Here is a 24,830-nt window from a genome sequence, read left to right on the forward strand (position 1 = left end):
CCAGCTTCAGGGGCGCTGGATGCTGGCCAACCCTGCACTCTGACCTCCAAATTTACTGTAACCTGTATGTGTGTGTCAGAGAGAGCGAGATCAGAGAGGCGACAGCACTATTTTACCAGGGGGATGAATAAAGTATCACTATTTCATCCCTATGTGACAGGATTGATAATTGTTTCATTAGTGTTTTGGAAATTTACCTGGTTCACAGGTACAGCAAAACAAAATAAGGATTTCAGTCATGGTGTCAGCAATTCAAAAGTCATATAAAAAATAATAATAAAAAAAAACTTAAGCTCTTCTTGACATTCAAATCCCACATAAACACGCACACACACACATCCCAGGCAGGATCTGAACCCAAAAGCCTAGAACCCCTGGGTCGGCTGTAGTGCTGATCACTGAGCCCCAGCGCTGCGCAGACCTTTAGAAAAATACTTATGCATATATTACAGAGTCTCAGGGTAACTTATCCTGTAAGGTCATTAAACAGCAGGTTCGTCTCGGCTGGGGAGAGTCAAGTAAAAACTATTTGTGCTTCTGACTAGGACAGGGAAACAACAAAATTACTGATATACTTAAATATCCCAGTTAATTAATTGATTTTAGAGCATGTTCACTCTCATGTCCTTATTCCTGTAGGACAATACAGAACAGGATTTGGGAATGTATTACTTATGAAAATGTACACAGTAAACTCACAGGAGAAGCTGTATTGTACCAAAATCTATTCATCTGTGTACATTGATCCATTCCTGACCCATTACACTTTTCATGGTATTTGTGCTTCGAATTGAAAGTATTCACTGTATTCTTCATGACGGGGAACATGAGGAACATCAGAGGATTGTCTAATTCCTTTTGAAGCATATGCTGCCTCACTTATTGTATTTAAAAATAAAAATGTTTATTTTGGTATTTGTGGTAACTTATGAATAAATAACCACAAAAGAAACAAGGAAATCCGAGAAACTCTTTTATCTATAAATAATCCTAGCAAAATCAAACGGGCTGCGCAGAGCCAGAAAGCACATGCTCTAGACTAGAAAACTCAGGCGTTCCTCTCTACCATAGAAGAAGCACACACCCATTCTCTTTAAGGCACAGGAGCACCCCCTAGCGGTAAATGCCAAACAACTTTACTTTTAACATTAACATTATAACACTCCTCTCCCATTAAGTTCCTAAACTTCCTCAACTGTCATATTTGACAAAACAAAATGACTCTGGTGTCAGTTACTTACACCTATGCTTACTCTAATGCCTCGATATTAATGCTCAGTCAGGCACATACATACAAAACATAATACGTACTCTTATGAATTAATATCCAAGAACTCAAATATTCAATCGGTCAGGAGGCTTCCGAGCACGCTGTGATCTGCGCACTGTCTCCTCTGATGCAGTAATCACCACAGGGAATGGTGCTTTGGGTAAGTCTGTTGCTGCGGCCACAAGAGGGGTCGTTGTGTCCAGGAGCTCCTGTTCCTGCACGGCAGGTGACACAGACACCTTCTCTGATAAAGCTTCCTCTGGCGAACATGCACCATCCGTAGCCCCCAGTGGAAACTCTTCTTCGCTGACACTCCCTGTGCCTTTATCATAACGCAGACGCACGTGATCCTGATGTCTGCGGAACACTCGTCCATCAGTCAGTTTAATGACAAAGGAGACAGGCCCCTTCTGCATCAGGATAACCCCAGGCAGCCATGGCTGCTTTGGGTGACTGCTGAAATTTCTCACATAGACATTGTCTCCTGGTTTCAGTAGTCTCTCTCGTGCCTGTAGATCATGGCCCTCCTTCTGCTTTTCCTGTTTTCGCTCCACCTTTTCTTTCATATCCGGACGCAGCAAATCCAGCCTTGACTTCGGCCTGCGTCCCATCAACATCTCCGCTGGCGTACTTGCAGTAGTGGTCTGTGGCGTGAGACGGTATTTAAACAAGAACCTTGAAAGCCTAGCGCTCAGTGAGTCCCCTGTCATGCGCTTCAGACCCTCCTTCACTGTCTGGACAGCTCGTTCCGCCAATCCATTTGAAGCGGGATGGAAAGGAGCTGTACGAATGTGGCGGATGCCATTCTGATCCATGAACTCGCTAAACAGCTCACTGGTGAATGTTGGACCATTATCCGTAACCAAGGAGTCAGGTAAACCATGAACTGCAAACACCTGTCGGAGTTTGTCTATCGTTGAGGGAGCTGTTATATTGCTCATGATGTGACATTCTATCCACTTAGAGCGGGCATCAACCATGACAAGAAACATCTGTCCCATAAACGGCCCAGCAAAGTCCAAATGCAATCTAGACCAGGGGTGGTCCGGCCACTCCCACGGGTGCAATGGAGCTGGTGGTGACATTTTCTGATTGGACTGACACTGTGAACAGAACTTCACCTTGTTTTCCAGGTCCAAATCCATTTTCGGCCACCATACGTAGGACCTTGCTAGACTTTTCATCCTTGACACTCCAGGATGTGTCTCATGTATTTCCTCTAGAACTTGTGCACGGCCTTGTGGCGGTACTACGACTCGCGTACCCCAGAAAATGCAACCATCCTGTAGGCTCAGCTCCGCCTTACGTTTCATATAAGGTCTCAGTTCTTCGCTTTGAACGATTTTAGGCCATCCTTGTAACAAGAAAGTCTTTACCTTAGATAGCACCAAATCTCTCTCTGTCCACAACCTGACCTGAGATGCCTTGACCGGTGTCTCGGACAACTTCTCTAGCGAAAACACAGTCTCTGGTGGCACATGTGTAAAGGCAGGCGTCTCCGGCAACGGCAGGCGACTCAATGCATCAGCATTACCATTGTCTTTTCCTGCTCTGTACTCTATAGTATACTGATAAGCTGACAATGTCAATGCCCATCGCTGGATACGGGCCGAAGCTAACGGAGGAATGCAGCGTGTCTCACCGAACAGGCTCATCAGTGGCTTATGGTCCGTATGAATCTTGAAAACACGTCCATATAAGTACTGATGAAAACGCTTTACAGCAAACACAATGGCAAGACCCTCTTTGTCTAGCTGCGAATACCCCTTTTCTGCTGCCGTTAGTGTACGTGAAGCAAAACCAATAGGCTTCTCTGACCCATCCTTCATGACATGTGATAGGACTGCGCCTAGGCCATAGGGTGAGGCATCACAAGAGAGTGTAAGCTCTTTGTTTGGATCGTAATGTACCAGCAACTTTGCTGATTGAAGTAGCTCTTTTACTTCTTTGAAAGCTTTCTCCTGCTCTTCATACCACTGCCACTTGGTGTCATGTTGCAACAGTGTATACAGTGGCTTCAGGACCGTTGAGAGATCTTGAAGAAATTTACCGTAATAATTTACCATGCCCAGAAAAGATCTAAGCTCAGTGATGTTCTTAGGGCTTGGAGCCTCCTTAATGGCTCTCACTTTCTCCTCTACTGGGCAAAGCCCCTCAGCAGAGATCTTATGTCCCAGATAAGTCACGCTTGGTGCCATAAACACACACTTATCACGCTTCAGTCTCAACCCTGCCTTAGCGATTCTTTTCAGTACCTGCTCCAAGTTACTTAGATGCTCAACCTCGGTAGTCCCTGTAATCAAAATATCATCTAAATATGCTGCTACCTGTGGAATCCCTTGTAACAATGTGTCCATTGTCCTTTGGAAAATGGCCGGGCTGGAGGCCACGCCAAAGACCAGTCTGTTGTATTTGAACAACCCTTTATGTGTGTTTATTGTTACATATTCCTTCGACTTCTCATCCAGTAATAGTTGTTGGTAAGCATGGCTCATGTCCAGCTTCGTGAACATCTTACCCCCTGCCAAAGTCGCAAACAGATCATCCACCCGTGGCAACGGGTACTCCTCCAGCTTGGCAACCTGATTCACGGTAAGCTTATAGTCCCCACATATCCGTACTGTTTTGTCCGGTTTCATGACAGGAACAATGGGAGCTGCCCACCTCGAAAACAGGACAGGCTCAATTATCCCTAACGCCTGTAATCGCTCCAACTCCTCTTCCACTTTTCCTTTCATTGCATATGGAACCGTTCTAGGCTTATAGAAACGGGGTGTAGCATTTGGGTCAACATGGAGTTTCACAGACACTCCTTTCAGAGTACCCAGTTCATCTCTGAACACCTCTCTGAATCGCTGCAGAATGTCCTCGGTTGTGTGAACATACTTAATTTCATGCCACTTTAGCTTAATTTTCTGAAGCCAGTCACGGCCTAGCAGACTGGGCCCTGTACCCTTAACTACCACTAGTCTACCCTCGGCACTCTGACTTCCTGCTGCAATGACCACCTGCAACACTCCCAAATGGGGTATGGGCTGACCTGTGTATGTCCTTAACTTGAGCTTTGACGGACAAAGGGGAGGCTGCTTTGACCCCCATGTCTTCTTGTAGGTGTCCTCACTGATGACTGATGCTGTGGCCCCTGAGTCAATTTCAAATTTAATGTTCCTTCCGTTAACTGCAACTGTAGTGTAATAGGGCATGGGCGGATCCTCATCCATTTCCACCCCAAACATGTTGAACGCACACATCGCCTCTTCACTGGCTTCCGCTACATGGTGGGTGTCTGCGGGAGCCTGCTGAGCTTTTCCTCTCTCTATCTTAGCCCTACTTCTAGTACTGTTACACTTTTTTACCAAGTGTCCTTTTTTATTGCAGCCATGGCAGATCGAGTCTTTGAATTTGCAGACATTTGCATAGTGTGCGCCTCCACTAGGGATGTTAACCGATGACCGTTTGACCGGTGGTTGACCGTATCAACGTTAACCGGTCAAAGTTGTCGGTAGTCGGTTAAAAAAAAAGTGATATCTAAATTAGGCTATTATAGACAGTGGACTATACGCTACTACAGTTAGCCATCTCATTCCTCATCTTTTTGTGTTAAGTGAACAAATTATCCCTCACACTCAATTTTTCATAACTCGCCTGTTTGTACTTAATAAACCAATAAAAACATTTGGCGCGAGGTCATAGCGTTTGGGTTCGCGCGCTCACAAGGTTTGCGAAAAGTAAAGGCAACAGGCTAAAACACTCGAGGTTAGAGCCAGGGCAGACGACAGGATGAAGCGTGCAAAGAAAAGTAGTGTGTGGGACCATTTCTACCTCACTAAAGCGGCGTCTCTTCGGAGCTGTCATTTTCTTAAATGAGCCGTGGCAATGTTTCAAATGAGCTTCTAACCTAGACAAACGCCTTTATTTTCAAAGCGATCACCTTGTACCCAAACCATTTGAAACTAAGGAGCCATTTGTCCTACGATTACATACAACAAGCTCTTCGGCGCCGCGTTTGCGGGACTCATGTTTCGCGCTGTAGGGGATTTTAAAAAAGTGACGTGAGTGGCAGTGTGTGTGTGTGTGCGGGAGGCAGAGCGGCAGAGAGATGCGACAGAGTTGCGAAATTGCAGAAATGGCTGTTATTTCAAATAGCGTACCATATTTTAAACTAATCGGTTAACCGGTTTCAACCGGCTACTGAGGCTCGGTGGTCGGTCAAGAATTTTTTTAGTTTTCGCCATCCCTAGCCTCCACACCTAAAACATTCCACTCGTCTCGAAGACGTTGCAATGTCCTTCTTTAACTGGTGTACCGGTACAGTGTGTGAGCTCGAGTGGCCTTTCTGAATGTCCTTGGCGTTGCTAGCCGCCGTCTCCATTCCTTGAGAAATCTCAAACGCTTTCTTAAAAGTCAGAGGAGGGGTTTCCCCCAGCAAGCGGCGCTGAATGGCGTCGTCATTTATGCCGCACACCAGCCTGTCCCGGAGCATGTCGTCTAGCACTGCCCCGAAATCACAATGCTCTGATAGCTGCCGAAGCTCTGCTACAAAGTTTGCCACAGACTGACCTGATTTCCTGAACCGGCTGTGAAACTTGAAACGCTGAACTATGACTGACGGTTTCGGATTGTGGTGATTGCTGACGAGCTGAACTAGTTCTTTATATGGAACTTCTCCCGGTTTCCGCGGCGTGGCCAAATTCCTTATCAGTTTATAAGTCTTTGCCCCGCACACACTCAGGAGAATCGAGCGCTTTTTAGCCTCATCCTCTTCCCTAATGCCATTAGCATCGAAAAAGTGTCCCAACCTTTCCTCATACTCCGTCCAATCCTCGTCTCCCTCCACGAATTCGCCGACAGTCCCGAACGTCGCCATTCGTGCAGCCTGTTCCGCTACCGCTAACAAGAAAACAAAACGGGAAACACGCGTCCAGTTTACCTCGTCGCCAAAAATATGTGGTAACTTATGAATAAATAACCACAAAAGAAACAAGGAAATCCGAGAAACTCTTTTATCTATAAATAATCCTAGCAAAATCAAACGGGCTGCGCAGAGCCAGAAAGCACATGCTCTAGACTAGAAAACTCAGGCGTTCCTCTCTACCATAGAAGAAGCACACACCCATTCTCTTTAAGGCACAGGAGCACCCCCTAGCGGTAAATGCCAAACAACTTTACTTTTAACATTAACATTATAACAGTATTGGATATACCTGTGTGTGGTGTATGTATTTTTATCTTAGCATGTTTCCTTTTCCAGCCTGAACAGCTGTAATCTCACAGAGACATGCTGTGAAGTGTTGGCTTCAGCTCTCAGATCAAACTCCTCTCAGCTGACAGACCTGGACCTGAGTGACAATGACCTGCAGGATTCAGGGGTGAAGCTGCTCTCTGCTGGACTGGGGGATTCACACTGTAAACTGGAGAAACTGAGGTCAATATTACTGGGTATTCTACACTGTAATCTGTAATTACTGAAATCTTAATTGGAGTCGTCACATTTACTTAAAAGTAATACTCATAGTGGTGAGGTGATTTTATTTATTGGAAAGATATTGTCTTTCTCTCTGCAGGCTGTCATTCTGTAGAGTCACAGAAGAAGGCTGTTCTTCCCTGGCTTCAGCTCTGAGGTCAAACTGCTCACACCTGAGAGAGCTGGACCTGAGTGACAATGACCTGCAGGACTCAGGGGTGAAGCTGCTCTCTGCTGGACTGGGGGATTCACACTGTACACTGGAGATACTGAGGTCAGTATTACTGGGTATTCCACACTGTAATCTGTAATTACTGAAATCTTAATTGCAGTTGTCACATTTACTTAAAAGTATTACTCATAGTGGTGAGGTGATTTTATTTATTGGAAAGATATTGTCTGTCTCTCTGCAGGCTGTCATTCTGTAGAGTCACGGAAGAAGGCTGTTCTTCCCTGGCTTCAGCTCTGAGGTCAAACTCCTCACACCTGAGAGAGCTGGACCTGAGCTACAATCACCCAGGAGACTCAGGAGAGAAGATGCTCTCTGCTCTACTGGAGGATCCCAAATGTAAACTAGAGAAACTAAAGTGAGTATAGAACGTGTGTCTGCACCTGTAGTGTACTGTATGTGGAGAAAATGCAACAATTAAATAAATGGATACAGCAGTTCTATGTGATTCTGCTTCTGCTATAGTGTGGACCACAGTGGAGAGTGCAGGACCAGACCAGGGTTCCAGAAATGTAAGTCGGTTTGTATGTTTTTTATTCTTAATATCATTAATACTACTTTATGATACCATTCACATAATTATTGTGTGTGTGTGTGTGTGTGTGTTTGTTTGTGTTTTTAAAATAGGGGCTGGTTTGGATTTAAAGATGACTACTTTCTTATATAGAAAATAGTCTGGAAAAATCTGTAGAAATACATTCAATCTTTTTTGAGTTTTGTTAGTATTTTCGTAAGAAAGCATCCGTAATCTCCCCAAACTGGCTGGGATACTGAACAATGGGAGTTTTGGCCCTTTTTTGTGAGCCGGATCATTTGCCTCAGCTCACCAAGAAGATCCGGCTCGCTGTTTTGACCCATGACTGATATGTGTACTAAACCTTATAATTTCCTTAATACCATAATTTTACATTATGTTTGGTATAAAGACTAAATGTAAAAACATCAAACACTACTACACCTGCATTGAACATTTTATAAGTGGAAAAGTTGTTTTTGTGGTTGATCTAACAAAAAAAAGTCAAATAAGAAAAATAACTAATAAAAAAATAAAAATACATAAATTTAAACGTGCAAAATAGCAGCATCCAACAGTTTTAGTTGTATCTGTCCGTTATAACAACCATCAACTTTCTAACAGTGTTACATTTTAACATTTCCTGTGGGGCAGAAAGGCTAATTGCCTCAGCTTAGACGGGCTGATCCGGCTTCTGGCAGTAGCAGGCACGCTAGCCTGTCTTTTTTCTTCCATCTGAACTGTTGGATGCGCAGTTCTAAAGTGTCTGAGAAGGTTGCTTGTGGATCCTGCTCGAAATGACAGCTTTATCTTCAAACTGTGCATTCTGCCTTTGAGTTATCATAGCTATTAAAATACATCCAAATGTCGCTTTGTTTCCGTTGTCACTCATCTTACCTACTATTCGCGCACCTCACTCCCTCTCTTTCTCTCCTCCTCTCCTCTCCTCCTGCTCTGTACCTGTATACCGTCAGCACGCGCACCCCCACCCCTCCCTACGTTTAACCTGATGGTATGAACCTTGTCTGACTCATCACGTGATTGGTCGCGCGGCTCGCACGCCATTAACACAAACTTCAGTCACAGTCAGAGCAGCGTGGAACGCTGAGTCGCGGAGCCGTTTTGCTTTATAAAAATGTCTCTCGGTCAGGAGCCGGATCTTTTAAACGGTTCGTTCGCGACCGACACATCACTAGTCGGCGCTGAACGCTGCTGGAGGGAGGTATGTGTCCGAAGTGGTTTGAAGCAAGTTCTTATTTTGCAGCAAAGCCAAATTAACTTATACTGGTACTCGTTGGGCACAATTTCATGTTTAACATGTTTGATGAATGCTGTTTACAATTTTATTTACCTGTAATTAAGCATATTAGTTTAACTAACACGCGCATCATTTTGGCGCGTCTTCCCGCCGGCGTCGCGCGGGCGTCCGACATTTCCTGAGGTATTTCACATACTTGAATTCCTGCTTCGTTTTTATATTTTGTGTATCGTACAGAATAATAGAGCGCAGGCTAAAGTGCAGTTCGGTCCCCAGCGAGTCTCTCAGCGCGGCGTCTCATGCTACGTTCACACCGCGAGCGTGAAAGACGCCAGTCGTCTATGGAAGGCCATTTGGGGCATAACGTCTACTTTGACGTCCGTGTTAACACACAAATAACGTCTTAACACGTACATTATTTAGTTCAGACGTCTTAACACGTCTTAAAGCTACGTGTTAACACTGCCAATTTGATCGTCTTAAGACGTTTGTACCTTTAATGCATCTATGCTATTGGTTGGCATAAACATACACACCCCTTTTGACGTAGGGGCTATACGTGTGCAGTACGTGCCCTGTACGTTGCAGTCACGTGGTTTCTACGTTGTAGTTACGTGAACTCTATTTTCAGCCATGTGAGTCCTACGTTGTGATTACGTATACGCAACATATGTATTACGTGTCAGACGTGACTGTGATGTTGTATTCCGCACAGTCCATTTGTTGGAGGGGTGAATCGCGGGCTTATTTAAACTGGCAGAACAGATGAAAGGTGGTAGAGAAGAGTGTAAACTAGTCATAATTTTAATTTCAGATATCCAAACGGAAAAAAACACATTCCACATATATATGTCACGATCGGCATGGGGAAGCAGGCGAAAGGAGTCATGGATATGCACACAAAAGGGATTTATTTGCGGGGTGACACAATCCAAAACATACGCAACGTTAATGACCGGACTGGGGAAACAAACTGAAACGCGGACTAAATACATTAAACTAATGACAGCAACAGGAAACAGCTGGTGAACATGGGGAATCCATATCTGTTGACGAGTAGATAGGACGCCGTTTTAACGTAAAATGGGTCCATTGACTATCCACTATTAGCGTCACCTCATCACTCGCTCGATCCGTCTCGCTCCACTTTCGTATACTGATGCTGTAGCAGACCAGCTCACACCCTGTGTCTGAAGCATGACTGACCCAGAAATAAACAATTTCTACTTGAATGTGGATTTGACTGCTCATTTATTTTGATGTCACGCTAAAGTTTAAGCTAAAATTAAAATATGATGTAGATTGTTTTCGTTTTTGGAGACAGTGGTGATCGAGTTCCTTGGAGCGGGATTAAAATTGATCCGAGAGGGGGGCGATAATGAGCAAAGCGGCTGTGATTGGGGGGTGCTGGAGGAGCGTACAGGTCCGTGAGCGATGAGCTCGACTTATATGCTCTGGTCAAAATTATGCATTTTGTGAATGAATGACTGTCCCATGCACTGACTGCGAACAGCTGACAGCCCCTCAACACGCCACTTGCGCTAGCTGCCTGTCAGCAGACCCTCTGGGTGACCAAATCAAAAATGAAACTGGAGCAAAACTGGTAAATCCTGGAGTCTGTATTTGTGCTAAACAGTGCAGATGAGCTAAACGTATCATGCTGATCACTTTCTGTTATGCCGCATTAACAGCAGATTTTGCATATTCAGCAAAATGAGGCGGACGAAACAAAGAACGTTTTATATTTTACCGTGCAAGTTATTAGTTTTCTATTAAAACGTATATAGTTATTAATTTATTTGTAATCAGAAATTTATAGAGAACTGTTACAGCAACAGTATGGATGGCATCTACAATAGCTGGCTTATATTTTACCGGATGTACGTCGCATCGCCATTCTAGATATCTGAAATGACAATTGTGGATAGGAAGAATGTCATTGTGGATATCTGAAATGCTCACTAGGAAAAATTAAGTTAGAGATATCTGCAATACATATCCAGTCTAGCGATTAAATGTTAAAGCGGCTTGCCATACTTTTGCATGTATTGTTCCTGTGCTGCAGTATTAAAATATTTAAAAATGCAAAATATTTATGCTGTGATTGCATTGTTTATTTTTTCCACGTATTATAAACAAATCTAATTTAAAAAAAGAACTGTAATAGTAATACATTAGTTTCACTGCAGGATCCGCTATTTAAACGCGTGCGATTGCGCACTTGAAAAACATGGAACGGATCAAGCAGTGACAGTCAATCAGCTACCTGCGGTCATATATCTAGTGACAGTGGAACATTTTTCTCTTCTTGCAATGGCTGTCTGCAGGGCGTCCCCTCAAAAACCGATAAAGTGGTAGCACCCAATTTTAAACGTCTTAAGACGTTCAAATTGGCCGTGTTAACACGTCTGAACGGCTTAACACATAAATAATGTACGTGTTAAGACGTTATTTGTTTGCGTGTTAACACGGACGTCAAAGTAGACGTTATGCCCCAAATGGCCTTCCATAGTCGTCGCTCCCGTATGGAAGGCCAACGGGGCCAAAACGTCTTAAAAAACACGTCGATTTTTCACATGCAAAAAATCAACACGTCGGTTTTTCACATGCAAAAAATCAACACGTCGGTTTTTCACATGCAAAAAATCAACACGTCGATTTTTCACATGCAAAAAATCAACACGTCGATTTTTCACACCTTCAGACGTCAAAAACGGGCAGCATTTTGCAACGTATGCTGAAATGGACAAAGCGTCCCTTTCAAAATAAAAGCACCACCAACTCCTGTCCACAAACGTCCCTTAGTTGAGTGTTTCCCTCTTTTTTAATTATCTATTCATTATCAATTAATACATGCACACTGAACATAAAAAACATGGATATACTGCCTTTTTATACTGCCTATCTGCTGTCATACACCTGCCTCAAGTACTTTTGTCCATTAGACAAACAATTGCACATACTTGTAACTTCCATCCAGTGACTACATTCAACATATTTATTCAGCTATCCCAGCACTGCTGGTATTTAATGGTGTCTATATTGAAGTCTTATTATCCATGTATAAATGGCATTTTACATACAAGTTGTTGAGACCTGCGCGAACGAACGAGCAGGGAGCGGAGAATCAGACTAAGGAAGCCGTGACGGGTAAACGGGGTTTATTAAAGCAGACAGGGAGCAGCACAGGACGAACATTAATGACAGACCTGGGGAAAACGGACTCAGACGCAGACTAAATACACAGGACAAGGCGAAAATAACAGGCAACAGGTGATCACAATCAGGAATTAACACGAGCTAACGAGGGGGGCGTGGCACACACGAGGATCATACGAGCAGGTCATGACACAAGTCTCCAAACGCAAGGACAGATCATAACATATTAGTTATTATTATTTTAATTCTTGTAATATACAGCTGTTACTTTTTCTCATCATTCGATCGTTGTCCCACAGACATTATTTTAAAGTTAGTCAACATGAAAATGTTGGAGCAAAAATTACTGCATTTTAAAAATTTAACATGTTAAAATGATGGCAGCATATTGTGCCTCTGACTACCATTTCGGGCATCAGTGAAAATGGTCGATTGTGCAGAAAAACTGCAACGCGCAAATACATCATCCGTGCAATGTCTGATCAGCTCCCCCGATGGAGAAATCCGTCACATTAGTGCTTCATTCATCGAAATTGTTATCGGCATTTTGCGTTATTCTAGGCTCGTTTTCACTTTACGTTGTAGATTTGAAGTTGTAAAACCAACATAATAAACACAGAATCACCTTGTGCTCTAATTTGAATAATCGAAAAGAGGAAATACGACAACAATAGTTAACCTACATCACTGTCAAGTAATTTGCAGTCACACCTCAACGATCCACGCGTGTACTTACGTCATAGAAAAAATTAACATAATATAAATATTTATTATTACGAAAGTGGAAGTTTCGTGTCGCATCAATGAATATATAAATTATACTAATAAGCAGTGGGACGTATCGCCGTACGTGTTTAAACATACCGTGACTAAGAGACAACGCAGGTCTTCGCCGCAGGTACGTATTTCTGCATCACTTTACGTTTTTGATTACGGATTCTTTGCGTGGTTGTGATGAGCCTCAGAAGACTGCTTAACGGAGGTGTGCGTGCCATTAAACTAGATAGAGAACTTGATTCGGAGCGCAAAGGAAAATGGCTCTTAGAAGCTTTCTTTTGAACTGCAATCAGATATTTACAGAATACACCCGGCTGGCATTGTCTAATAATGGACAAGCTAATGTAGACACAATACTGACGAAGTAACTCATTTTTCGCTACTTTAATATAACAGCTGTTATTATGATTTATGCCCTTAGCGTGTCCTTGAATATCTCTATCTTGCTATAATAGAATGACTACAATGGAAAGCAGTGTACGTTGGGCAAGTGGGCGATTGATTGAAAATGAATTTGCTGATGAGATGATAACAATTTCGGAGTTTGTTGCCGAGATTCAAACACTCACTCAGCAACAAGGTTTGTCAAGTGTATTATATTAAACATATATTACAATTGTATATTATTATTACAGTTTCAATTGTCCCAAAGCAGAAAAAATCACTACAGCCATTAATTGACAAATCCAGAGTGGTGCAGCTAATCTACGCACGTAAACCCAAGTTTTTCTTAGGAGAAACCTGGAAAATTGTACATCAGAATTGCCAAAGTAATGTGACATTTACAAGGAATTTGACCTAACAAACCTTGTTCCAATACAATCAAGATAATAAATACTAGAAATGTAAATACATGTGAGCACAAAAGAAAGTACTAGTATAAAGTATTAATAAAAGCCCTACTACAATTATACAATATATATATATATATATTGTATAATTGTAGTAGGGCTTTTATTAATACTTATATATATACACACACAAATACGTATACTGTTACGTCCCGGTCTAGGGACGGGGCGTAAACAGCAATATGGTTCGGGAAAAGGGGAACAGGGAGTCGGGAAAAAGGGAACAGGGAGTCGGGAGGTAGAGGAGAAGGAGGTGAGGGAATAATCAACACCCAAGGCGATGAAGATGATAACACTGTGTATTTCAGGGGACAAGGTGAACTTCAGGAGTGACACCGGCCAAAACAATAAACAAAATCCAGTGAATTAGCTAACCGCGTACCAACGAACTTCCCTAACCAAAAACAAAAGTGAAACAAAAGACAAACGCTATCCTAACCCTCGCTAATCACAAAACAGGGACAAAAACGCCGTACACGCAGAAAACAAATGGCAGTCACTCCCTACAACCTTTATCCCCATACACACACACATACAAAAAAAGAACATATATATATATATATATATATATATAACACAAGCAACCAAAACCAATCCGAAATCCTAAGAATAGTCGATAATCATGCAATAGTCAAAACACGGGTAAATCAATCCAAGCCGAGCAACCAAAACCAAATCGAAAACCAAAAACGCGAAAGTCGAAAGCCAAAACGGGTCGTAACAGTAAATCCAAAAATACAATAGAAAAAAGGCAAAGCAAATACAAATCACGAGCAAGAGCTGGGAGATGGGGTGTGCAGGCGTCTTTTATAATCCGGGGCTGTAGAGGCGGGAAACGGGAACGAGGCGATGATAACCAGTAGATCCAGTTTTGGCACGGCTTGTGTAGAGAGATGGAAAATGCGGAACCGGAATCAGCAGCTTGATGGAATGGGATCTGATGGTGAGATGGACTGGACACACACACGGACGTAACACCCCCACCCAGAAGTGTGGACCCACGCATACAATAACAAAATAAACCACAAAGGGGGTCCACAAATCAATGCGACCTTGACAAAGCATCAGCTACCACATTTTCTGATCCACGCCGATGCACAATAACCAAATTAAAACTCTGCACAATGAGGGACCAACGTAACAAGCGCTGATTGGAGGAGGACATTCGATTTAAAAAAAACAAGTGGATTATGGTCAGTATAGACGGTGATCGGGACACTACTCCCACCCAGGTAAACTTCAAAATGTTGGAGGGCCAACAAAAGAGCAAGAGCTTCCTTTTCCACCGTGCTATAATTTAGCTGGTGTTTTACGAATTTCTTTGAGAAATAACTGAGGGGATGATCTAACCCCATGTCGTCTTCTTGTAGAAGCACAGCCCCGGCACCAGTACCGCTGGCATCCACCTCTAGTTTAAACGGTCTGTTAAAGTTAGGGGTCGATAACACCGGAGTACTGCACAGCAACATCTTCACCGTGTTAAAAGCCTGTTGACACTCTGGGGACCACACAAAAATTGTGTCCTTCCGTAAGAGGCTAGTCAGAGGTAAAACCACATCCGAGAAATTCTTACAAAACCCCCGATAGTAACCGGCCATACCAAGGAACCGCCTGAGGTCACGCTTGCTCTGAGGAGCATGGAACAAATTTATAGCCTCTACTTTCGCCTTAACAGGTTTAACCATGCCTTGTCCTACAGTCTTTCCCAGATAAGTAACCATACCCTTACCAAATTCACATTTCTCTAGATTCAAGACTAAAGAAGCTTCACGCAACTTCCCAAAAACAACGTCTAGCACACGCATGTGTTCTTCCCAGGTATCGGTATAAACCACGATATCGTCTAAATAGACTTCACAATTAGAGACATGTCCCAAGACTTTGTTCATCAGCCGCTGGAACGTAGCAGGTGCATTTTTGAGCCCGAAAGCCATAACGGTATATTGCATAAAGGTGTCCGGAGTTGCAAAAGCAGAAATATCGGAGGCACGCGGAGAAAGAGGAACTTGCCAATAACCCTTTAAAAGATCCAGTTTACTCACATAAGTGGCAGAGCCGATACGATCAATACAATCTTCCATACGGGGGAGTGGAAAAGAATCCGCTTTTGTTATAGCGTTAACCTTTCTATAGTCGGTGCAAAAACGGAACGTGCCATCTGGTTTTGGCACCAAAACACATGGAGAACACCACGGACTAACACTGTGGATGGCTAACCCGTTTTCCTCAAGATAAGCGATTTCTTCACGGAGCACAGCACGCTTCTGGGGATTTACGCGATAAGGATGTTGCTTAATAGGCACCTGACTACCAACATCGATGTCATGACAGAGGACATTCGTACGGGACGGGGTGTCTGAGAATAGATCCAGGTATTTTCTTGTGAGGGACTGAATGTCTTGTCGAGCTAAATTGGGGAGATGGGTTAAACGGTCGGCTAGATTTTCGAGGGCTTCAGAATTCGGCAGGCGAGCACAGGGAAAACACAATTTCCCAAGATGAAGATCATCTTGTTCAGGGGAATACTCCGAAGGAGGCACTGGGACAATCGGGACTGATAAAACAGGCAGGGCAGATGTAGCGTCTATGTCGGGATCTGTACGTGTGCGATAGGGCTTTAGCATGTTTACATGACATACCCGGGACTTGCGCTTGCGGTCGGGAGTGTCCAAAACATAATCCGTATCACTAAGTTTTCTGGAAATCACGTAGGGTCCCGAAAATCGTGCCTGCAGAGAGGAACGAGGCAGAGGCAGTAAAACCAACACGCGATCACCAACCTGAAAAGAGCGTTCGATCGCTTTCAAATCATAGCGAGACTTCATCTCTTTCTGGGAAGCAGTCAAAGAGTCTCGAGCACAATCCCACGCCGCACGCAACCTAGAACGAAGCGATTCAACATAAGTCGATACAGGTTTAGGCTGAGCAGCCGATATAGGTGACAACCATTGCTCCTGTAGCAACTTGAGCGGTCCACGAACAGAGTGACCAAAAACCAACTCAGCAGGACTAAAACCAGTAGATTCCTGCACAGCGTTACGGATGGCAAAAAGCAACAAAGGGACTCCCTCATCCCAGTCCTTGTCAGACTCGAGACAATAAGTACGTAACATACTTTTTAAGGACTGATGGAAGCGTTCCAGTGCACCTTGTGACTCGGGATGGTAAGCACTGGACAATTTATGTTGGACCTGTAACTCCGCAAGAACCTGTTTAAACAGACGTGAGGTAAAGTTAGACCCCTGATCTGACTGAACCGTCTTAGGTAAGCCAAATGTGGTGAAAAACTTAACAAAAGCCTTGACAATCACCCGCGATTTCAAGGAACGAATGGGAATCGCTTCAGGGTAACGAGTTGTCATACACATGAGAGTTAAGAGGTAATTATGTCCTGCACGAGACTTCGGAAGAGGACCCACACAATCAACCAAGATATATTCGAACGGTTCACCAACCACCGGTATAGGTCGAAGCGGTGCAGGGGGAACCACCTGATTGGGTTTACCAGACACTTGACATTTGTGACAAGTGCGACAATACGAAATAACATTACCTTTAATACCAGGCCAAAAGAAATGTCTTAAGATGCGCTCATGCGTCTTACGCACTCCCAAATGACCGGAAAAAGGATGGTCATGGGCAAGCGATAGAACTTGTTGTCTAAATGGAGAAGGGACAACCACCTGGTACACCGCATCCCAGGAGTTCGGTGATGCAGGAGGACCCCATTTCCTCATTAAGACCTCATCCCTTAAGAAATAAAGAGGTGACTGGGTAGAGTTAATATCGCTACCCTCGGATAGTCGGAAACAGTAAGCCAAAGAAGGGTCAGCCTTCTGGGCTTTTATTAATTCAGCTCTGGTAACATCAGTCAATGTGGGAGCATCTGCACGAAGATCGCTGTCTTCCAACAAAGACGAACGAGTCTTACCCTCAGCAGTGTTATCACATAAAAACGAATCAGACAAGTCAATCACGTCTCGGTATTTCCGTGCCTGAGCTCTAGTTACTGCACAAGCCGGAAAGATACTTGAACTTGGACTTTCACATTTGGGTTTTTCCACCACCTCTAACACTGAGGCTATTTTTCCCCCAGCTATATCATTCCCTAAAACAAATGAAACACCAGGAACAGGTAACTGCGAACGAACAGCAACCTTATAACATCCCGCAAAGTCATCCGTATGTAGATAAACCGTATGTAGAGGCACACGCACCACGGTCATATCGATCCCCTGAATCAAAACATCACTGCCACAATAGGATGAGTCCGAAAAATGAAGCACAGTGTCCAAAACAAGAGATTGAGCCGCCCCTGTATCCCGCAGGACAGTGACAGGCTGTTTCTCGTCACTTTCATTACCGAAAGAAATAAACCCAGAGAAAATAAAAGGCGTAAAAGACGAATCCACAGAAGACTGAACATCGCCACAAATAGTCTTCACACAATGCACAGGTTTTTCTGGTACAGTCTGTCTGGCCATCTTGCGCTTTAGCGCTGGACAAGCATCTATAAGATGTCCTGGCAAGTGACAGTAGAAGCAGGAACGGGTTTCCACTAGTTTATCCGAAACACCCGATTTAGGCGATCCGGTACGTACAGACTTAGGTCCGGTTGTAGCAACACTGGGAGCAGGATCTCGCCGAGACAGAGGGGAGGCAAAAACAAACTTATGAGTTAGTGCAAACTCGTCTGCTAATGTAGCGGCCTCGGACAAACTAGTGACCTTCTGTTCATTCAAATAGATCACGATTTTCTCAGGTATACAATTCTTAAATTCCTCTAACAAAATAAGCTCCTTCAACTGTTCAAATTCAGAGACCGCACTAGAAGTACACCACTTTTCAAATAACACAAATTTTTCTCTGGCAAATTCCACAAACGTCTGGCTGTTGGTTTTTCTGAGCCGCCTGAAATTCTGTCGATAGGCTTCCGGCACCAGTTCATAAGCCCGCTGAATAGTGGTTTTAACGACTTCATAATCAAGGCTTTGCTCCAGAGTCAAAGCTGCACACACATCCTGGGCTTTTCCTACCAACTTGCATTGTAGCATCAATGACCAGAGAGACTTAGGCCACTTTAAGGTTGTGGCAATGCGTTCGAATATAGGAAAATAAGCATCCACTTCATTTTCCCTAAACAGTGGTACTAGATTGACTTGCCGACTGACATCAAACCCAGGGACTTCACCTACCGGGGAGCCCTGAGGAACACCGGGTTGTGTCAATCCCCGCGGCAGAGGACCCGGTGTGGGCTGCTCCACTTTCAGCCGTGCTAAGGCGATCTCTTTATCTGCCTCCACCTGCAAAGCGCGCAAATGCAGAAGCTGTGCCTGGTTCTCCTGTTTCTTTAACTCTAGCTCCAACTCCTTTAGTCGGATGGCTAGACGAGGGTCTTCGAGAGCAGGGGGCGGGCTTCCGGGATCCATGCCCAAAGATGGACCGGTCATCCCGCTCGCCTCCGCTACGGGTGACTGTGCCATCTGAGGAGCAACACCCGTCGCCTCCTCCCTCTCAGGCAATATACCCCGAGATACCAGGTCATCAAATAGCAGAGCTTTAACCTCCTTTTTGGAAGCAGCTCGAGGCACCGGCACATCAAAGAAAGCAGCGATCTGTAACAGATCGATCTTCCTACAGGCATCAAAGCCTTCCAAGGTGGGACACAGAGTAAAGTGAGTCAGGTCAAAGTCAGCCATTGCCACACCAGTAAGATAGTAGCCCACTACCCTAGGTGATGATGATCCCGGACGAGCCCCCAATTCTGTTACGTCCCGGTCTAGGGACGGGGCGTAAACAGCAATATGGTTCGGGAAAAGGGGAACAGGGAGTCGGGAAAAAGGGAACAGGGAGTCGGGAGGTAGAGGAGAAGGAGGTGAGGGAATAATCAACACCCAAGGCGATGAAGATGATAACACTGTGTATTTCAGGGGACAAGGTGAACTTCAGGAGTGACACCGGCCAAAACAATAAACAAAATCCAGTGAATTAGCTAACCGCGTACCAACGAACTTCCCTAACCAAAAACAAAAGTGAAACAAAAGACAAACGCTATCCTAACCCTCGCTAATCACAAAACAGGGACAAAAACGCCGTACACGCAGAAAACAAATGGCAGTCACTCCCTACAACCTTTATCCCCATACACACACACATACAAAAAAAGAACATATATATATATATATATATATATATATATATATATATAACACAAGCAACCAAAACCAATCCGAAATCCTAAGAATAGTCGATAATCATGCAATAGTCAAAACACGGGTAAATCAATCCAAGCCGAGCAACCAAAACCAAATCGAAAACCAAAAACGCGAAAGTCGAAAGCCAAAACGGGTCGTAACAGTAAATCCAAAAATACAATAGAAAAAAGGCAAAGCAAATACAAATCACGAGCAAGAGCTGGGAGATGGGGTGTGCAGGCGTCTTTTATAATCCGGGGCTGTAGAGGCGGGAAACGGGAACGAGGCGATGATAACCAGTAGATCCAGTTTTGGCACGGCTTGTGTAGAGAGATGGAAAATGCGGAACCGGAATCAGCAGCTTGATGGAATGGGATCTGATGGTGAGATGGACTGGACACACACACGGACGTAACAATACATACTCTAGATCTATTAGATCTATAAAGTCTATGAGTCTAGATGAAGTGGTGTGGCCTGTTGAATATTCAAGTACCTAGGAATCCATATCTCAGAGGGGCTGACATGGGCCGAGCAACAAGGATTGTAAAAAACTAATCTCATCCCAGGAATGGACTGTTTCAGCTTCTGCAATCAGGCAGAAGGTTTTGCACCATTATGGGCAAAACAGAGAGACTTGTGAGGAGTTTTTATCCTCAGGCCATTCAGCTTCTCAACTGAGACATGTACAACCCCTCCTTTTTGTAGTATTACATTCTTGATCACTGCAGAGCAGCCTAATTTTTGTCTGTATTAATAATAATTGTCTGTCATTCCATACTGCCTCTATCATTTATTACTGTACATGCACTGTTCATGCTGCTACACTATTACAAGGGTTTCTAAGCTGTTCACACTGTTGTGCAGACATTGCAAAATGCACTTTAACTTTATAACTTGCACATCTGTAAATCTGTCTCAGACTTGTTTAATCTATTTCAAAGTTTTACTATTTTCCTACATTGTTTTACAAATGTTATCTTTTTAACTTGTGTTCTTTGTTTGATTTTTTGTTTAATTATTTAATGGAGGCACAGTCAAAAAGAGCGGTTCACTATACATTTCACTGCATGTTGTACCTGTATGACTATGCATGTGACAAATAAAGAATCTTGAATCACCTTCCTTCTCTCTGACTGTTCTCTATATCTGTGTGTGCCAATAGAGGTGAAGTGGGCATACGTGTTATACAGTATAAAACTTGACAAGATTGTAAGCAGAATGCTATGACATAGCTATGAGGAAGCTATTACTCACTTTAATAATAATAATAATAAGAAGAAGAAGAGTAGTAAGAATTTGTTAAATACAACTACTAGTACCAACGAATTGTAATTAAGAATATTAATAATATAGGCACATGCACATATTTTATCATATTTTAAAATAATTAAGTGTATGTCCTCATTTAAAAAGAGAGAAATTCTGCCTGTTTTTGACGTCTGAAGGCGTTAAAAAAAATACGTCTTTAGCCGTGAAAAATCGACGTGTTAATTTTTTTTGCATGTGAAAAATCGACGTGTTGATTTTTTGCATGTGAAAAACCGACGTGTTGATTTTTTGCATGTGAAAAACCGACGTGTTGATTTTTTGCATGTGAAAAATCGACGTGTTTTTTAAGATGTTTTGGCCCCGTTGGCCTTCCATACTCCCGCCGCCCTGAACGCGACGCTAGCCAACGCCGGAGATGCTCTCTGACATCATAGAGTGGGCGGGGACAAGGCCACTCAGAATGCCATGCTCTGAGAACTTTTTAAAGGGGCCGCAAAACAAACAAACGTGTAGTTATACCTTTGCGCCAACTCCTGACAGGACATAATTTATCAAATAAATATTGTTGTGAGCCAGTTATTTGCATTCCCGCTTAAAATCAAGCATTCTGGAGGGAAAATGTTACCTATAAATAGTGTAGCGCTTCTTTTCAAATTTACCTTCTCACAATGGATGATCGCCAAGTAGTTGCTTGTGCTTTATGTTTCTTTAGTTAACATAAATAGTACTTCAAATGTATCACGACAGTTCTACTAAAACACATAATTATGTTTTGACAAACACTAATGCTATAAATAGATATAACATTACTGACAATTCTCTGCTATGGCGCCTAAATTACTACTGATCAAAAATATATATTATGCACTTCACCATCTCACCTGGAACACCGATTGTTTCGGACACTCTGGTCCATGCCTCTTTTTTTTTTATTTATGTCCCTGTATGCAAACAGAGACACATCATATATAACTGGGTACCCGGCCACAGCAATAATAAGTCTCTCCTCCATTGTGCCTAGGAACGGTTGGGTCGGAACAAAAGTTTACACGTTTACGTTCTGCGGCGCTCTCTTTAGCGGAGCATCTCTATATTCCCATTGGTTGCTGCTCAACCGTGTCACAGCTCATTACCATAAAGTTGACTGGGATTCAACTTCTGTCTGACGCTCCCGCCTCCAAGATCGCGATGCGCCGCGCCGCGCCGCTCCTCGACGCCTCCCGACGCTCCCTCCCATAGAGAATGAATGACTTCCGGTCGCTTTGACGCTCTCGCCGCTCGCAGTGTGAACGTAGCATCAGAGCGCAGGGGGCAGCCGGAGCGCCGCAGACTCGGGCAGCTACATGAGTATATTGGGAATAAAATAGGGATGCACGATAATATCGGTCACCGATAATTACCGGCCAATAATGGCAATTATGACGTCACACCGATAATTTTGATAATGAAAAATTCAACCGATAATGAAATCCAATAATTATGAACTTAATTTAGCCTCCAAATTTGCGCAGTTCCTACTACTGTAATTCTGCACAGATCCTACTGCGGCGCCACCACTGCTCATGTCGCATGTGTGATGCTTAAGATAACATGGCGGTTCCTTCACCATTATGGGTCTACTTTTCCGTGCAAATGTAATGGACGAAAAAAGAAACCGCTTAAGTTGTGAGAAGGCAGAGCAGCTTCTATTTATCAAGAAAAATCTTCCACTGATTCACCCTCAGTTAAAAAAAAAAAAAAAGATGTTGAGTAGCATTTTGTGCTCATTTTGGTTTTAAATTGAGCCACATTGCATTTTCTTGCACTTTGAGTGTTATTTTGATTTTCACTAGTATGAATTTTGTGGTTATATTCTGTTCTGTGAATAGACCAATTATGTTGACACTGACTTTGCATTATTTTTTAATGTTATGTTCAACATTACAAAAAATGGCTTACTTTTAAGAGCCTTGTTGTGCAATGAAGTATAAAAAAAATTTTTTCCCTAAAAGCTTACCATTACACATTGACAATTTGTTGTAGGTTGGATGTTGGATTTGATGCCTGCCCACATTAATGTGGAAAAAGTAGAAATAAATTCTGCTTTTGTAAAGTTACATTTGTTCTTGTTTTTCTGTACTCCTTTTTTTATTAGGTCTTTTAATACAAATATCGGTTTAACATTATTGGCTATCGGCTGTAAGGAGGAGCAAATTATCGATTATCGGTATCAGTTGAAAAATGCATTATTGTGCATCACTAGAATAAAATGTGTGTATTGGAGCGAATTCTGTGTTAGTGAGTGTGTGAGGTGTGAGAGTGATAATGATGGAGATGCTGGGCTTCGCGATGGGATTAATCGCTCTTCCTCTTGCCTACAGACTCCTGCCAGCTGATGCTGGACCCCAACACAGCAAACAGACTCCTGTCTCTGTCAGAGGGGAACAGGAAGGTGACACGGGGGGCAAAGCAGCCATATCCTGATCATCCAGAGAGATTTGACTACTGGCACCAAGTTCTGTGCAGAGAGAGTCTGACTGGTCGCTGTTACTGGGAGGCTGAGTGGAGTGGAGATGTAGCCCGGATAGGAGTGACTTATAACGGAATCGGGAGGAAAGGATGGAGTGATGACTGTCTGCTTGGAGCCAATGACAAGTCATGGAGTCTCTGCTGCTCTCCTGACAGTTACTCTGTCTGGCACAATAAGAAACAGACTGACCTACCCATAGAACCTTCAGACTCCCGCAGAGTAGGAGTGTATCTGGACTGGGCGGCTGGTACTCTGTCCTTCTACAGAGTCTCCTCTGATGGACTGACCCTCCTGTACAGCTTCACCTCCTCATTCACTGAACCCCTCTGTCCAGGGTTTTGGGTTTATACTAACTCTTCCGTGTCCCTGTGCATGCTGGGATAGCTCACTGTGTGCTGGAGGAATCATTTTTACCTTATCAGAGTGTCACATGTCGCTGCTTTTCCATGGCAAAAAGGTAAAATCTGCTTTTTAACCAGTATAACCCTTTTTACTCTGTCTGAAGTGTGACATAAATTAGATTAATGACTGGGTTTGGCAAGCTGCACAAACGTAAAATGTGTATTTGTTTCTGATTAAAATGTAATAAAATGTAATCCTGATGATTGGGGGGCTTTTCCTCTCCCCTCTATATGTACATTTTATATACACTCACCTAAAGGATTATTAGGAACACCATACTAATACGGTGTTTGACCCCCTTTCGCCTTCAGAACTGCCTTAATTCTATGTGGCATTGATTCAACAAGGTGCTGAAAGCACTCTTTAGAAATGTTGGCCCATATTGATAGGATAGCATCTTGCAGTTGATGGAGATTTGTGGGATGCACATCCAGGGCACGAAGCTCCCGTTCCACCACATCCCAAAGATGCTCTATTGGGTTGAGATCTGGTGACTGTGGGGGCCATTGTAGTACAGTGAACTCATTGTCATGTTCAAGAAACCAATTTGAAATGATTCGATCTTTGTGACATGGTGCATTATCCTGCTGGAAGTAGCCATCAGAGGATGGGTACATGGTGGTCATAAAGGGATGGACATGGTCAGAAACAATGCTCAGGTAGGCCGTGGCATTTAAACGATGCCCAATTGGCACTAAGGGGCCTAAAGTGTGCCAAGAAAACATCCCCCACACCATTACACCACCACCACCAGCCTGCACAGTGGTAACAAGGCATGATGGATCCATGTTCTCATTCTGTTTACGCCAAATTCTGACTCTACCATTTGAATGTCTCAACAGAAATCGAGACTCATCAGACCAGGCAACATTTTTCCAGTCTTCAACTGTCCAGTTTTGGTGAGCTCGTGCAAATTGTAGCCTCTTTTTCC

General features: G+C 43.4%; 1 protein-coding gene across 1 annotated transcript; it reads left to right on the plus strand.

The window, feature by feature from the left end:
* The first annotated feature begins 7,184 nt into the window (after positions 1-7,184).
* LOC140588922 (stonustoxin subunit beta-like) lies at positions 7,185-24,002 on the plus strand. Its single transcript, XM_072711583.1, has 3 exons — positions 7,185-7,321; positions 7,429-7,475; positions 23,349-24,002. The coding sequence occupies exons 1-3, from the start codon at positions 7,272-7,274 to the stop codon at positions 23,879-23,881; spliced, it is 630 nt and encodes a 209-aa protein (XP_072567684.1). The 5' UTR covers positions 7,185-7,271; the 3' UTR covers positions 23,882-24,002.
* The last annotated feature ends 828 nt before the right edge of the window (positions 24,003-24,830 follow it).

This window comes from Paramormyrops kingsleyae, chromosome 4, assembly GCF_048594095.1.
Source record: "Paramormyrops kingsleyae isolate MSU_618 chromosome 4, PKINGS_0.4, whole genome shotgun sequence".
In the NCBI taxonomy this organism is placed as follows: Eukaryota; Metazoa; Chordata; class Actinopteri; order Osteoglossiformes; family Mormyridae; genus Paramormyrops; species Paramormyrops kingsleyae.

Excerpts from the sequence above, each read along its gene's own strand:
- LOC140588922 (XM_072711583.1), top strand. The coding sequence starts at position 7,272 with ATGCTCTCTGCTCTACTGGAGGATCCCAAATGTAAACTAGAGAAACTA. Across the intron at positions 7,322-7,428 it reads TGTAAACTAGAGAAACTAAA|TGTGGACCACAGTGGAGAGT; the intron begins GTGAGTATAGAA and ends CTTCTGCTATAG. Across the intron at positions 7,476-23,348 it reads CAGACCAGGGTTCCAGAAAT|ACTCCTGCCAGCTGATGCTG; the intron begins GTAAGTCGGTTT and ends TCTTGCCTACAG.